The 13,912-nt window shown below is 46.1% G+C and overlaps 2 protein-coding genes across 2 annotated transcripts in view; both read left to right on the forward strand.

The window, feature by feature from the left end:
* Nucleotides 1-2,234: 2,234 nt before the first annotated feature.
* Nucleotides 2,235-7,713, forward strand: btbd17a (BTB (POZ) domain containing 17a). Its single transcript, XM_047609518.1, has 3 exons — nucleotides 2,235-2,369; nucleotides 3,691-3,994; nucleotides 5,975-7,713. Exons 1-3 carry the CDS (start codon nucleotides 2,291-2,293, stop codon nucleotides 7,047-7,049), a joined length of 1,458 nt encoding a protein of 485 aa, XP_047465474.1. The 5' UTR covers nucleotides 2,235-2,290; the 3' UTR covers nucleotides 7,050-7,713.
* A 680-nt stretch (nucleotides 7,714-8,393) lies between these two features.
* Nucleotides 8,394-13,912, forward strand: part of map2k6 (mitogen-activated protein kinase kinase 6) — a 33,218-nt gene continuing 27,699 nt past the window's right edge. Inside the window, exon 1 of the mRNA XM_047609532.1 lies at nucleotides 8,394-9,246. Coding sequence (XP_047465488.1) covers nucleotides 9,156-9,246 — 91 coding nt within the window. The 5' untranslated portion in view covers nucleotides 8,394-9,155. The remainder of the gene's footprint in view (nucleotides 9,247-13,912) is intronic.

A 13,912-nucleotide genomic window follows, 5' to 3' on the forward strand; every position in this document is an offset into this window, starting at 1 on the left:
TTAATGTCTTTCAGCCAGATGCCACAGCTCCACGTCTACAGAGTCTGGAGGAGTCCAGGAAGCACTCGTGGGTCTGTACAGGTTTTTGTTTAGCAGAGTTCAAAGTTCTCCAGCCAAGCAGTTGCCTCCTGGTCGACTGAGTGGTTTTTGGCTAATCGTCCTCTCTGGGACACTGGGAGTCGATGATGTCCACAAGCATGTAGTGGGCTAAGGCTACTGTCCCATCTGTGAAGAAGATGTGGAAGATGGACCGAGTCTTCAAACTTGTGGAGCATCCTTTGGGTAGATGCTGAATGCCGGATATGTGGAGGAGCAATGTTTAACAATACAGGGAGTCAGAGGACTGGTGTGGAGTGAATTGTCCTGGTTATGATTCTCATGGTTGTATTGAGCTGCATGTCAACGAGTATGTAAGGGCCAATGCTGAGCTGTGAACTGTGGAGGTTGATGTGCACCAATTTTGCACCAGTAAGTTTGCAGAACAGGTTGTTTCGGGACTTTACTTCGGCCTCCGTCAGTTTCACATGCTCCTCATGCTCCTTATGGTCTGTACAGTGATCTATAACTCTAAACATGGACCTGGCCCAGGCAGAGAATCAGAGTTCAAGCTCTCAACCAGATCTCAGTCAGTCCAGAATCTGTGGGACGTTCTGGTGCTGCCAACGTTTTGGAGCCAGATACCACAGCTTCAAAACTTCAGCGTTCTAGCAAAAGGTTGACATTTTTCTCTCTGACCTTATAATAATAAGTAAGAAATCGAACAATAACTCTAGAAAAATAAAATAAAACGTATAAAATGAAACTGTGGCGGTAGTGCAGCGTGGGAGCAGCTTGTTGAGACGTGCATGGACATTAGTGATGATAGTAATAGTTCAATGAGGTGCAGGATCGTTTGCAGATCGTAGTAAATTAATTGCACATTTTCACATTGTGTCAGGTTCTGTTTTCGTGTTCGTACTAACACCAGAACTGATCAGACTCTGATAAAGTCTTGGACGTGTCTCCATGAAGCTGGAGCTGCAGCCAGTCTGACCTCTAGTGGAGACAATACGTGACTACAGGCAGAGTCTGAGGGTGGAATCTAAGTACTTTTACTCGAGTAGTGAACTTAAGCTGTTTATAGGTGCTTTATTTGACTATATATATATATATATATTTGCTAATTCTCTCGTATTGGACCATGTGCACTAATGTCCATGCACGTCCCCAAGCTGCTCCCATGATGCACTATCATACAAAGTTTAATAAACAATATATTTAACTGTATTTTTCTAGAGGGTTTATTTTACATCTTTACTGTTTATTTTAAGACGAGAGGGAAATATCTTCTCGATTCTTCTGCTGCACTGGATGTTCTCTTCTACATTTATCTAAGAGCTTCAGCTATTTCACAAATTACGGTTTTAAACCATAAAACACAGGAGCTGCTCATAAAAATGTACAACTTTATATTAAATGGCACAAACTTCAGATAAACCGACAGTGAAACGTGAAACTCGCTGATGTTTCCTCATTGGACTCACATTGAAGACACTCATCGATCGCACAACTTGAAGCTGCCATAGCCTGAAGCTCGGTATTAATTGCTCGTGTCACGCACTGACACACATTTCTGCAGAGATCAGGAGTGACGACAAACAGCTCACAACAACTATACTGGAGGCTATTGTACTTAAAAAGGATTTTGACACAAGTCCTGAAAGTGGACAAAGAGAAGCCAAGCAAACACACGTGCATGTGCATTTGTTTTTTCAGGAAAACGAATCATTTGTTGGTATCGGTGAGTCCTCGTCTCCTCCGGGTTTTGCTGTGAGCTCCTCATAACTAAATGTTGGAGGAAACTGATGATCAGTGGGTGGAATCTGATCCCACTCCTCAGAACAGATCCACTTCAGCTCTGAGATGTTGGTGGTTTCAAGTCCTCCCACCACATTCACGAAGAAAACAATTGGCAAAACACCAGAAACTAAACAGACTAACTCTGACTTGTGTCAGCTTCATCCCTCCTGCAGACGTGGGGTCAGATCCAGCCCCCCCCGTCTCAGCCGTCTGAGGCCCCCCCCTCCTCATCGGATCGGTGTCGATATTCACCCAAGGATAGGAAAGTCGGGATCAAAGCGGTCGTCGTGGAAACGACCCTGGCCTGTTTCCGCCCACCGATCGATGGCCGCGGGTCAGATGTGTCCCACATTCAGACCCGGACGCCCCCCTACGTCCCCCACAGCCGACTGGGACGGACGGCGGGGGAAGCGGGACGTCCAGAGGCAGAGAGGACAGGCTGGGAGAGAAGATGGTGAAACAGGTCGCTCACGTCCGGGCCGGGATGCTGCTCGTGGCCGTCTGCCTCCGTCTGCAGGCCGACGCTGCAGGTAGGAAAACGCTCGTCCTGTTTGACTCAGCGTGAGTCAGTTCACACAGTTAGAAACTGTGTGGGAATCAGGAACCCTTTGTGTCTGAGTGTCTGAGTAAATGCTGCATGATGCAATGTGTCATTTTCTTCTGGTTTCATTGATAAAAATCATTACAGGATTCAATAACACAAAACAAAAAACAACTTCTTCTTTTTTTCTTTTTTTTTTAGTTGTGTTCCAACTTTGATTCCTCCAGAACTAAACCACTTAGAGAGATTCTGACTTTTGTGATAGAAACTTCAGAGTCTTGTCTTTAAAATGAGACCGAGACCATGAATGAGCTCCAACATGTTCATGAACAATATTCAGTTACTTTGGCCTAAAGAGGATGTAAGGGAAGGAAGAAGGGTCAAAAAGGGGAGAGTTTGCCCTTTTTCTTGACTGAAAGGTCAAGGTCAAGTCCTTCTGTTTGAACTGAGCCTAATTACTTGAAATACTTATAGTTATTTATGTGTTTACAGTGATTCATAGCTGAGCTCTTTGCAATAGTCATGTCTGTTCATAGTAGCCTGATATTGAACCAAATATTTTATTTCTAAAAGGTGAAGGTGATGTAAGTATGAAATAATTTGCGTACACTCCCTAAGAAACCTTCATTTTTAAAAATCTGTGAACGTGCAACAAAAAAAGTAGTTTCTTTCATCTTTACACTTTCCTTTTTTAGTTTTTGGTCTTTATTACTGTCTGTATAGTTTGTTAATGTAGCTAATTTAAATGTTTTAAAGGTGAATTTGTGTGCACTCCCTAATGAAAGCTTCATTATAAAACCCGACTAGACATTTACAAATGTGCAACAGAAGCAAAATATTTGCAAACATGACTTCATGCTTTCGTTTTTTTTTAGTTATTGTCTTTATTAATCTGTGTGCAGTTGTTTGAGCTGTGATTCAAGTAAAAGTGAAAGTCGGCGCTTCGCTCCGTTTGCGTCCTGGGCGGGTGGGTGGAAGGAAGTGTCAGATATTTAGTGAGAATCCGAAAGAGGAAGCTCACTTCTGCTCATATGAATCAGGGCTCACATCCCAGCAGCTACAGAAACCGTACAGTCTGGTGGAGGAGGAGGAGGAGGAGGAGGAGGAGGAGGGGGGAGGAGGAGACAACGCTTTAATTAAACATGACCCACAATCCCTCATTATCCAGACACTGCAGCTGGGCTGATCAATGGCATGGATCTGGATGATACTGCCCCACTCTCTGCCCCAGTGAACACTCACATGACACTGTTTTGATTCACTGAGCTGCATTTACAGTTTCTATGTATCTTCCTGTTGCCTGGACCCAGGCATGCTGAAAGTGGACGGGGCCCAGGATGGAGGAGGAGGAGGAGGAGGCGACGTGGACACCATCAGCCACTCCCTGGTCCTGGTGCAGCGTCTGGAGGCCCTGCTGGTCCAGGGCAACGCCAGCGACGTGTCCCTGCGCGTGGAGACGCCCAACGCGGACGAGGTGAAGGTGATCCAGGCTCACTCCCTGGTCCTCGCCCTGCAGAGTCCGGCGTTCGAGGAGCTGCTGCTGGGCCGTAACAGCAGCACTGTGGTCCTGAGAGAGAGCTCAGACTGCGCCGCCGTGTTTGACAAGTTCATCAGGTGAGACGGGACACGGTCCGTCCCTCGGTGTCAGGGACAATCAGAGAGTCTGTCCGACTCAAACCATGGGCTACTTTGAAATAAATGTCTTATTTCCACCATTAACGTTCCTATAAATGTTATTAATATGTAAAAGGTCCTCACTGAAATGTCCCAGCGTCTACTTCCTTTAAACATCTTAAATACTCATCAGTCATGGAGCTGTGTTTACCTTCTCCTCAGTCTCCGTGTTCATCCATCACCGTTAAAAGGTTGAAATTACCCAGAAAAATTATAAATACTATTAAACTAGTCTCACTGTTATTTAGTATTAGCATTATAGCATTAGCATGCTAGCCATAATAACTTAGTAGTAACGGAGGTAAAGTTACGTGTGTTTATCTACATGGACATAAATTACATGCACACATGGGTTTCACAGTTTATATGATGCTAGCTGCTATTTTTCTAAGCCTTTAGTCTAGATAACTAGCTAGCATAAGGCTAACATACGGCTAGGCTAACTTCAAACTTCATTCATGTGTAAAGTGGTGTTGGGTGTTTTTCAGATCAAGGTTCATTAATGATGATGTGACTTTATTTTTCTACAAAAAATCTTGACAAACGTCAAACAGAGACATTGACATTTACCTCATCACATAATAGAGAGAAACCAGCTGACGTCCAGTTCTTCCTTTTAATCTTCTGCTCCATAACTTTCTCTGTTTTTGTTCACTGGGGAAACGGTGGAGTTTCCTCCGTGTTTTCCTGATCCTGTGGCATATTTTAACTTTTAATCCAACTTTATTCTCTGTTATTGCCACTTCTCTATGGGTGAATATTGGTTAGATGGATCCAACATGGCGCCCATGAAACATGTGACCAGCTCAGAACCAATCAGCACAGAGGGACAGATCAGACGCTCTATAATATCGCCCTCTAGATGGATGAGCCGTGAAACTGCAGCTGTGCATCATGTTGACGGCCATCTTTGGTTTAGCCTCAGTCACATTTTAGTCACTTTCATCTTTCATAATAATTAATTTGTTGAACCTACTGAAGTCTTTTTCGCTGGTGCTACTCCCCCAACAAACCACAGCAGAGAACAGGACCCTCACTACAGCAGACGGGTAGAAAGACTCGAGTAACCTGAGCTTCCTGAGGAACTAGAATCTACTCATGTCCTTGTAGAACATCAGAGAACGTCTGCAGGTGTCAGGACCCAGAGCTGTGTTGGAAATCAGAGGTGGAAAGAGTGAACAGAGAAGGAGACAGGACAGTCCCCTGAGGTGCCCCCACATTACTGGTGTCTGACAGGGACCCCCCCACCCCACTCGCCCCCCTTCCCCCCCCATCATCTTTTATAAGGTCAGATCAGAGGATGGATTCTTTCCAGAAACTACATGAACTACTAATCCGTTATCCACTTACTGAGTAAATATGTGTGAGTGAAAAGTCAATAACATGTTTAGTGCAAAACGCCACCTATTAGTTTGCCAGTATTTAGATGAGACTTCTACACTTCACACACTGCACTGGTGGCAGGTTGATAGTTTAGGTCGACTGGCGTCAACTGAGACCAGATCAGAAAATCAAACACATGACAGAGATGAAGAAATCATGTGTTTTGAATGTCCGATATTCAAATAACTCTCGTTAACATTTCTTTATTGTTTTTATCTTTAGATATTAGTGTTATCTCGTCGACGTCTCGTCTTAGTCCCAGAAAAAATGGTTGCTGACGAATGTTTTTTGCCATCGTCTTCATTGTTCGGTGAAACATAAACTAAGAAATGGATGAACGAGGTCCATCCAAAGCTAAACTTCGTCTCTTTCTGCGGTTTTTGAGAATCACTTTCCCGAAAGTTGCTGCAGCTTTTATCAGAAGCTGATGGGTTCTGACCCTAATACAGACTCAAGTGGAGGCCGGGACGGGACCTGAAAATGGCTTCAGGCTGAAATGTGCAAATGTTTCTCCAACTTTTCCTCCTCTGTCTGCAGGTATCTTTACTGTGGAGAGGTTTCTCTGCGTCTGGACCAGGCTACACCTCTGCACAAGCTGGCCACCAAGTACCAGGTGCTGGTCCTGCAGCAGGGCATCACCCAGTACATGACCCAGAACCTGGCCCGGGACTCGCCTTCAGGCCACGTGGCGGGCTGGTACGAGTACGCCCTGCAGGCCGGGGACGCGACCCTGAGGGACAGCTGTCTCCAGTACCTGTCCTGGAACTTGTCGTCGGTGCTGCAGAGCAAAGAGTGGGTGACCATCAGCAGCCAGCTGCTCATGTCCCTGCTGCAGCGCTCGGACCTCGTCCTGCAGAGCGAGATGGAGCTGTTCGCGGGGCTGGAGGCGTGGATCATCCAGAACGAGCCGGACGGCCTGACGGCGGAGAACGCTCTGAGGGCCGTGCGCTACGCCATGATGCCCCCGCGGGAGCTGTTCCGCCTGCAGACCCAGTCCTCGGTCCTGGCCCGCTACCAGGAGTCGGTGCGCGACCTGCTCTACATGTCGTACCAGTTCCACTCGGCCTCGCCGCTGCAGATGGCCAAACACTTCGACGTGAACTGCAGCCTCTTCGTGCCCAGGAACTACCTGTCCCTGGCGTGGGGGGCGCCCTGGGTCATCAACAACCCGACGCGGGACGACCGCAGCACCAGCTTCCAGACGCAGCTGGGCCCCAGCAGCCACGACGCCAGCAAGAGGGTGACGTGGAACGCCCTGTTCTCCCCCCGCTGGTTGCCCCTCAGCATGAGGCCCATGTACACGGAGACGGGCGCCATGCAGCCCACGCGCGTGGAAGGCGGGCGCCCGCGCATCATCATCACGCCGGCCACGTCCAGCGCCGACTTCGCCGGCGTGAACTTCCAGAAGACGGTGCTGGTGATGGCTCAGCAGAGGGGAAGGCTGGTGGTGAGGCACGTCTACAACTTCCACCAGAGCACGGAGGAAAACGGAGACTTCCTGGCCGAGGCCGACCTGCACCGCCGAGCGTCCGAGTACCTGGTCGACAGCTCCCTCGTCCTCCACATCGTGGTGAAGCCCCTGTACCAAACCCTCATCGCCGCCAAGAACTGACCTCACGCCGGCGACGTGGGTCTGAATCCTCCTCGACGTGACGTTGGTCTCAAACAGCTGCTGTTCTCAGCCTGATTCACGACTGTAAAACCCAGAAGGAACGTCTCTCGGAGGGAAAGCGTGCTTCTACGCTTCGTCTCTGAATTTTTCTCACTGTCCACGAATCCCAAGGTGGATTATTTCCGCCAAGAAATTTCCTCTTGTTTGAGCAACATCTGCTATAAACTACCAGCCAATGGGACAAAAGACTTGCAGAACTTCCATCACCACGTTAAGCCCCGTGTCCAAACTATCTATCAGTTCCTCAACGGAGAGACTCAAAAACTACTTTCCACCACGAAAAAAGAAAAAAGAAAACGACTTCCAGGCTAAAAATCTACAATATCCAGCTGTTTTAGAAAGTTCCCGTCCCCTTTAACACGTCTTCATCGTCGACCGTGAGAAAAATCACCAGCCTCCTTCTTCATTCTCGAGGTTCTGCTCCCGTTTCTTTCTTCAGTATTGGTGCTATTTAACCCGTTTACACTCAAAGCGTCTCAAACGTTTTACATTCTTCTTCTTTCATTTATTTAAAAGCCCTTCGCTCCTCAGGTAGTTAGTTCAGTGACGTGATGTTGTTGTTGTTGTTACCTTCATTCAATAATAAAGATTTTTAAGAAAACTGCATATTGTTCTGTTTTTGTTTCATAATATGCAAATAATTATGTCAAATGTATAATGTTTGATCCTCTAGCACATAAATCAATACTTCCCTGACAAACAGCTCCTCCAAACTGAAGCCAAAGCGAGTAGAGCTCCCCCTGGTGGCTGGAGGCTGTAGTGTAGGTCATTGTGTTACAAGACACACTGACACTTTGACACATTACATCAATTAAAATCTGAAACTTTCATTTCTCCTGCAGTTGATTAGATAAAGTTTCTAGTTTCTAGATGATTAGACAGAAAACACGTCCACAAACGTGTTGTGAAGATTTGACTGAGATAAATCCCTGATTTGATCTGATTTTACCTTGAAATGAACTCGTAATCCCAGAAGTGAACCTCTCTGATGTGTAATATTGGCTCATTTCAAACGGTATCATATTTACGTTACGTTATTTGTATTTGACTGGGTTCTCGTTGTCTACTTTCAGGAGTCGTGTGAAAATCTGTTGATGTTCTGAGTCACTTTTATGAAGAAATGTAGAAAATGAACCCAGTTCACATTTATTCATTCATATTTATTCATGTCTTCATCCTCCAACAGTTTAAACCCACAGGGGTCAATATTCACCAAGAATCAGGGATGAGAAACTATGATGACTAAGCTAATTCCCATTTGAAAAAAAGACCTGTTCCTCTTTGACATATTTTACAAAAAATACTTAATAGACACAGATTAACCGAGTAAATCTTTAAAATTTGGTGCAATACATTTAATATTTATTCTGGTCTTAGTATTACAGTGCACTCATTAGAGTATTTTTAGTTTTTAATTTAATGTGGGTTTGTATTTTATTCTTCTTAAAACCACTGCTGTGATGGATCTTATCATTTCGTTGTATCATGCATTCAGTCACTATAATTCCTTCATTTTTATGTATTTATTCTTTAATAAAATATATATTTTTAATTTCTATTCTCTTATCTAATTTAAAATAATGAAATAAGAAATATGAGCTAATTTAATGTTTTGTATAAATACATTTGTCAGGTCTGAGCAGCATTTATTTTTAAACTAAATGGACACAACAGGTTTTGACTCTTCGCAAACTCGCAGCTCTGAGTCGCACCTTAACGCTGCCGGGACCACATTTCCCATAGTGCATTGCGCCCCAAGCAGGAAGAACGTTCTCTCTCGCAGGGCTCACACTGATCCAAGTTAGGAGCTTTCAGCTGCCAGCCTTTGGCCCATCATGTAAGTGCTGCGGAGGATTCTTTGCAGTGCGATTGCAGAAATTCCCCGTTTTCCCGACGCCTGCGGGGCCCGTGCATCCGGACCGGAGCTCTGTGCACGGACACGCACGCCACGGACCCGAAACGGCTCCAAGTGCATGAGGATCGAGGCTTGTATTTTGCATCTTTGTTTTGCAAGAGCGAGCCGCTTGACGCTCCACGGCGAGGGCGATGGAGGGAGGGAGCGAGAAAGAAGGCAAAGTCTTTTGTGCTTCCCCTCCCCCTCATCAAAGCAAAGGGGAAATGTCTCAGCCGAAGGGAGGTAAGAACACGAACCCCGATCCGTGCAAAAAACCCAAACGGCACCGACGTGCAATCACGGCTGCACGGCTTGCACCATGCACCGCTGCAGCTCGAGCACGGCCGGTGCATTTTAAAGTTAGACGGCTTTAGGAGGGTCAGTTGCATTTCCTGTTTGAAGATCTTCCCCTTTGCACAGTTCCTGGTAAGACGATGCTGCGTGTGCGCCCCCTCTCCCTCTCGCTATTAGCACAGGGGCGCCTTTTAACAGTCACGAGATAGACAAGGACACTGCAACTCTTTATTAGAAACTCTGCAACTCAGCTGATGCACGGGCCCCGTGCACGCGGCTCAAGGTAAATCGTGAAACGCGTGCACGGTCGGCTGCAGCTGTCATGAGTGTTCACTGGCTGCAGGTTTGTTTCTGCTGAACGGGGAGAAAACGAAAAGCTAAGAATAGCTTTAAGGTGGCGGTGCGTTCAGGAGCAGCGGATTGTGTCAGCCGCTGCTCCCGTGTGTCAAACCTCTGGGGGTGCGCTGATGTGCAGCCTCTCACCTTTGACCCCGACTCTACCACCCTGCAGCAGCAGCAGCAGCAGGAGGAGGAGGAGGAGTAGGAGGAGGAGGAGGCCGAGCTGTGCAGCGACTCCCTGCAGCTCTTTAATATCACCAGTGAACGCAGCCTTGCAGGGGGAGAAGCAGCTGCAGCGAAAAGCAGCTCGGGCCTTTTTCCTCCCCTTGCTCTGCATTTTCCAAGAAGTCCAAAGTGAGGCTGGTTTATTGCACAACATGCACACACACAGGGAGGAGGTGAACAGGTAGCAGAGAGCCTGTTTATCTGCTGCAGTCAAGTGTCCACCTACACGAAAGAGGAGCCTCTGATGAGTAGGTTTTTTATTTGCTCGCTACATGAATGAGTCGCGCTGGGACTTTCCTGAGCAGAAGTGGGTTTCTGTTGTAGTCCGCTGACGTTGTTTTTCTGCAGAAACCTGAACGGTGGAGAGGAGTCGGTTAAGGTTGTGACTTGGCATCGGCCACCTTGAGGCCGAATCTGCTCGTCTGCAGCTGTGAAAGCAGCGACCCTGAGCAGATCTGGTTCACCGTGTATTTATGTGCATGTAAAGGAGTTCAAGTCGGTTTGTTCAACCACAGCTGTAATAATGGTGATTAAAGGGCCCAATAGGTGCTTTGACTTTTTTGAGAGCAGCACGTTTTTTTGTAGTGTAGAGCTGCTGGAGGAGAAAATGTCCAGGGTCATTTCGTTGAACACAGATTGTGCAAATCAGTTTGTGTCTTTGGAATTTTTAAGGAACTCAGTTGGAATAAGCTAAAAAATGAGCATCAGGTCTTTGTAACTTCATAAGTAGCAGCTGTTGTCTCTAATGGATCTCTACCTACCGCTGCTTCAGAACCACTAACAGCTGGTTGTTGACTTGGAGACATGAAGTCTCCCACATGTTAAGTCCTTCTTTTATTTTTTCGAGACAAAGACTCAGATTAGAAGCTTCTTCTGTCCTCAGAGGAACCAGGTCACTGCTGAGCCGTCTGCACCAGCCGCTTATCTTTGAATTTTTTAAGGATATCTGGTGGAATAAGCTAAAAATAAGCCACAGATCTTTGCGCCGCTTCATGCTGCTGGTTTCCTCGGACTCTCGTTTGGCTCGGACGCCTGGTCAGAGTCGTCTCTGAGCCGTGTCACGGCGGCCCTCCCAGCTGCACAGATACTAAATTTGCAGTTTGGACGGGCTGATTGTCGGCCTGCAAAAACCCAGCGGAGTTTTTGAGAGCATTGTTCAGATGATCCTCTACATCCAGATAACAAATCATTCCTTTCTAAGCCGGCGCTGCTGCACCGAGAGCAGCGAGATGTTCCTGTGAGAGCGCGGCGCTGGAAACGAGAGACATAAATCCAGGTCTGGTCTCGATGGCAGCAGGTTTCCAGACTTCGCTGCTGAGATGTGATGGGAGTAAGTGGGGAGGGAGGGAGGTGGTGTTGCACTGTAACGCAGCAGCCTTGTAATGCAAGATAGTGGACGCAAGTGCTGCGGCTGGATGTTAATGTGCTCCATGAGTTGCATGTTTTCACCCATCAGCTGCAACTCTTCTGTGCGTGCTGCTAAATTTAGAGTTGTCTGAAAGACGAATGGAGATTGATGCTGAAACGCGGCCGCGTTGCCTTCAAACCAAACGCTGAGCAGCAGCAGCAGCAGCAGCAGAAGAAGAAGGACGGTTGACTGCATGGATGTGACTGAACGTCGGCTTCAGGATAATTTAATTACTGTGCAACACTCCACATTTAGATGGAGATGCAGGAAAGTGATTATTGCGCTGGCAGCTTTTTTCTCTCTCTGCCTCGAATTTTTCAAGCTGCTCTAATTGTACGAGATGAGTCTGATGGCGCCGATATTACCCAGCATTCAGCAGTTTTTACACCTTTTTTTTTTCCCCCTCTCCAGGCAATTGTTTTTAACTTGTGTTGAATAAACCCATCACCAGCTCCAATTAACACCTTAGCAGCAATGAGGGGGAAACGAAAATACAAGAAAATGGTGATTTATCTTCGCTTGTGAGTGTAGAAAGAAAATAAACCGTCCCAAAGCCCAATTAGACTCAGGAATACAGAAAATCTGCAGAGATCATATCTGCAGTCACCTACTACACAAACTGACCTCTTTGATTAGTAAATACAAAACGAGAACATAGAGAAACATCATTTATTTACTGATCGTGTCCTAAAACTCAAGGATAGTCGAATAAAAATGACGCTAAATAGAGAAAAGCAGCAAATCATCATGTTTTACTCCATAAATTTCCACATTTTCCCCGATGTCGACAGCAAACTCGACACGGGCTTGATTATTTGTTTTTACGACGTGTGTCTGCATTATTTAAAGTTCACTCTGCACCAGTGACTCAGTCTTTTGTAGTTGAAGGCCATGAAACCGTCTAAATATCCTTTTCTCACTGGAGGATCGTGTGTTGTGAAGTTTGAGTTGAGCTGGAAATGCTGCAGACGTGTTTGTTGGCTGCTTTGCGCAAAAAGTGTCGAGCACAAGGTTGAAAGTGGCGTCAGAATTTATGTAATGGAGTCTGAAAAAGACCCGAGGAAACTGTCTGGACTGTAAAAGCTGCGACATGGGTTTAAGCAAATCATTTGAGATTTAGGGATGGGCTGTGGTTTCAGGAAAGGTTCTCGCTCCATGATGTGTGGTCGGAATAAATGTGTCTTTAGTCCAGGGACTCTGGGGAGATGCTGGATCCGAGCGCAGCTATTCCACCTCTAAGTGGCCTCAGCCAGAACTGGAGACATGATCCAGATTTAGGACCGAGCTGTGAAACCTTGTTCATTGTTAATTTATTTATTTAACCACAGGAAGTGTGCTCCCACGTAATAATTCATGTGCTGATTCTAGTTTAAATTTATTTCTTCTTTTTCTCGTGTGTTAGTGGACTTCACGATACGATATGTATCACGATACTTGGCCCACGATACGATACATTGTTGGGATATTATGATATTGCGATATATTGTAATATTCTACGTAGTTCACTGAGAAATTTTAAATGCAGCTTAAAGTAAACGTTGTATATATGTACATCAGTGATAATTTACAGAAAAAGTTGTGGTGAAGTTGTTGACAATCGGCTCAAAACATGACTTTTATATATTAAAGACTTAATTAAGATGTTCAGAATCGATTTTGTATCGGAAGAAAAAGTATCACGTATATATTTTGCCACATAAATGTTTTTTCTCCACCTCTGAGTGGGTGGTCCAAACCAAAGCAACCAAAGGAATTAGGTCCCATGAATCCCAGACCACCTCCACATGTGAACCGAGACCAGATAAATAATAAATACAATAAATTGTTCCCTTATTGTTCCCTCATGGGGAAATTCCATCTCTGCATTTTGACCCGTCCACAGTGTTTAAACTTCAGCCTGAACGTTTGTGATCCCAGGACGACTGGTAATACGAAGTTTGAATATACCGGTAACAAGTTAAGCTGAGGAGTTTGAATGTGGCATAAACTGGAGCAGATTAGCTCGCGGGGCCTTTAGGAACATATTGAGTGTGTTGACTCGTGGTCTGTGGAATTTGTTCAGTAGCGTTCGTTCTCTGAGGCGACCTGACGCTACGCCAGGACTTCGTGTTTGGACCGTGCATGATTCCTGCACGTTCTTGTCACCTGCCAGGAATCCAGCTGTGAATTAAAATGTGTGCTGTGCTTCTGCACGGATGGACGTGTTGTTGGGTCATGTTTTGAAACGTGTCTTTTTATCCAGGGAGGTGTTGAATGAGTCGTGCACCGTCTCCAGTTAAAATAAAAACCAACAAATTGGAGGGTTTGAATATTACTGCTGAGTTGAAGTCGAGCCAGTGCAACATTTTCTGGAATTAGCTCAGATTTCCTGCAAAACCAACCAGTTTGTTAAAACCGAAGCGGGTGACGGGTTTGGTCCGGGCCTTCAGGTTCGCCGTGGTGCAGGGGGGGGGGGGGGGCGACCTGAAGACGACACCCTGCACAGGAAGCGTAGCGTGAGCCGGTGACGGCATGGTTCCCAAAGGAGCGTCTAACAGCTGTCACCTAAAGGAGCTGCCATCTTTGGAAGTGTGGAGTATCTCACTGAGAGGGGGCAAACGGCCGAGGACTCTGACTGGAGTTATTTTCAAATGCCGTTACTAC

This window comes from Mugil cephalus, chromosome 16 (genome assembly GCF_022458985.1).
Source record: "Mugil cephalus isolate CIBA_MC_2020 chromosome 16, CIBA_Mcephalus_1.1, whole genome shotgun sequence".
Lineage (NCBI taxonomy): Eukaryota > Metazoa > Chordata > Actinopteri > Mugiliformes > Mugilidae > Mugil > Mugil cephalus.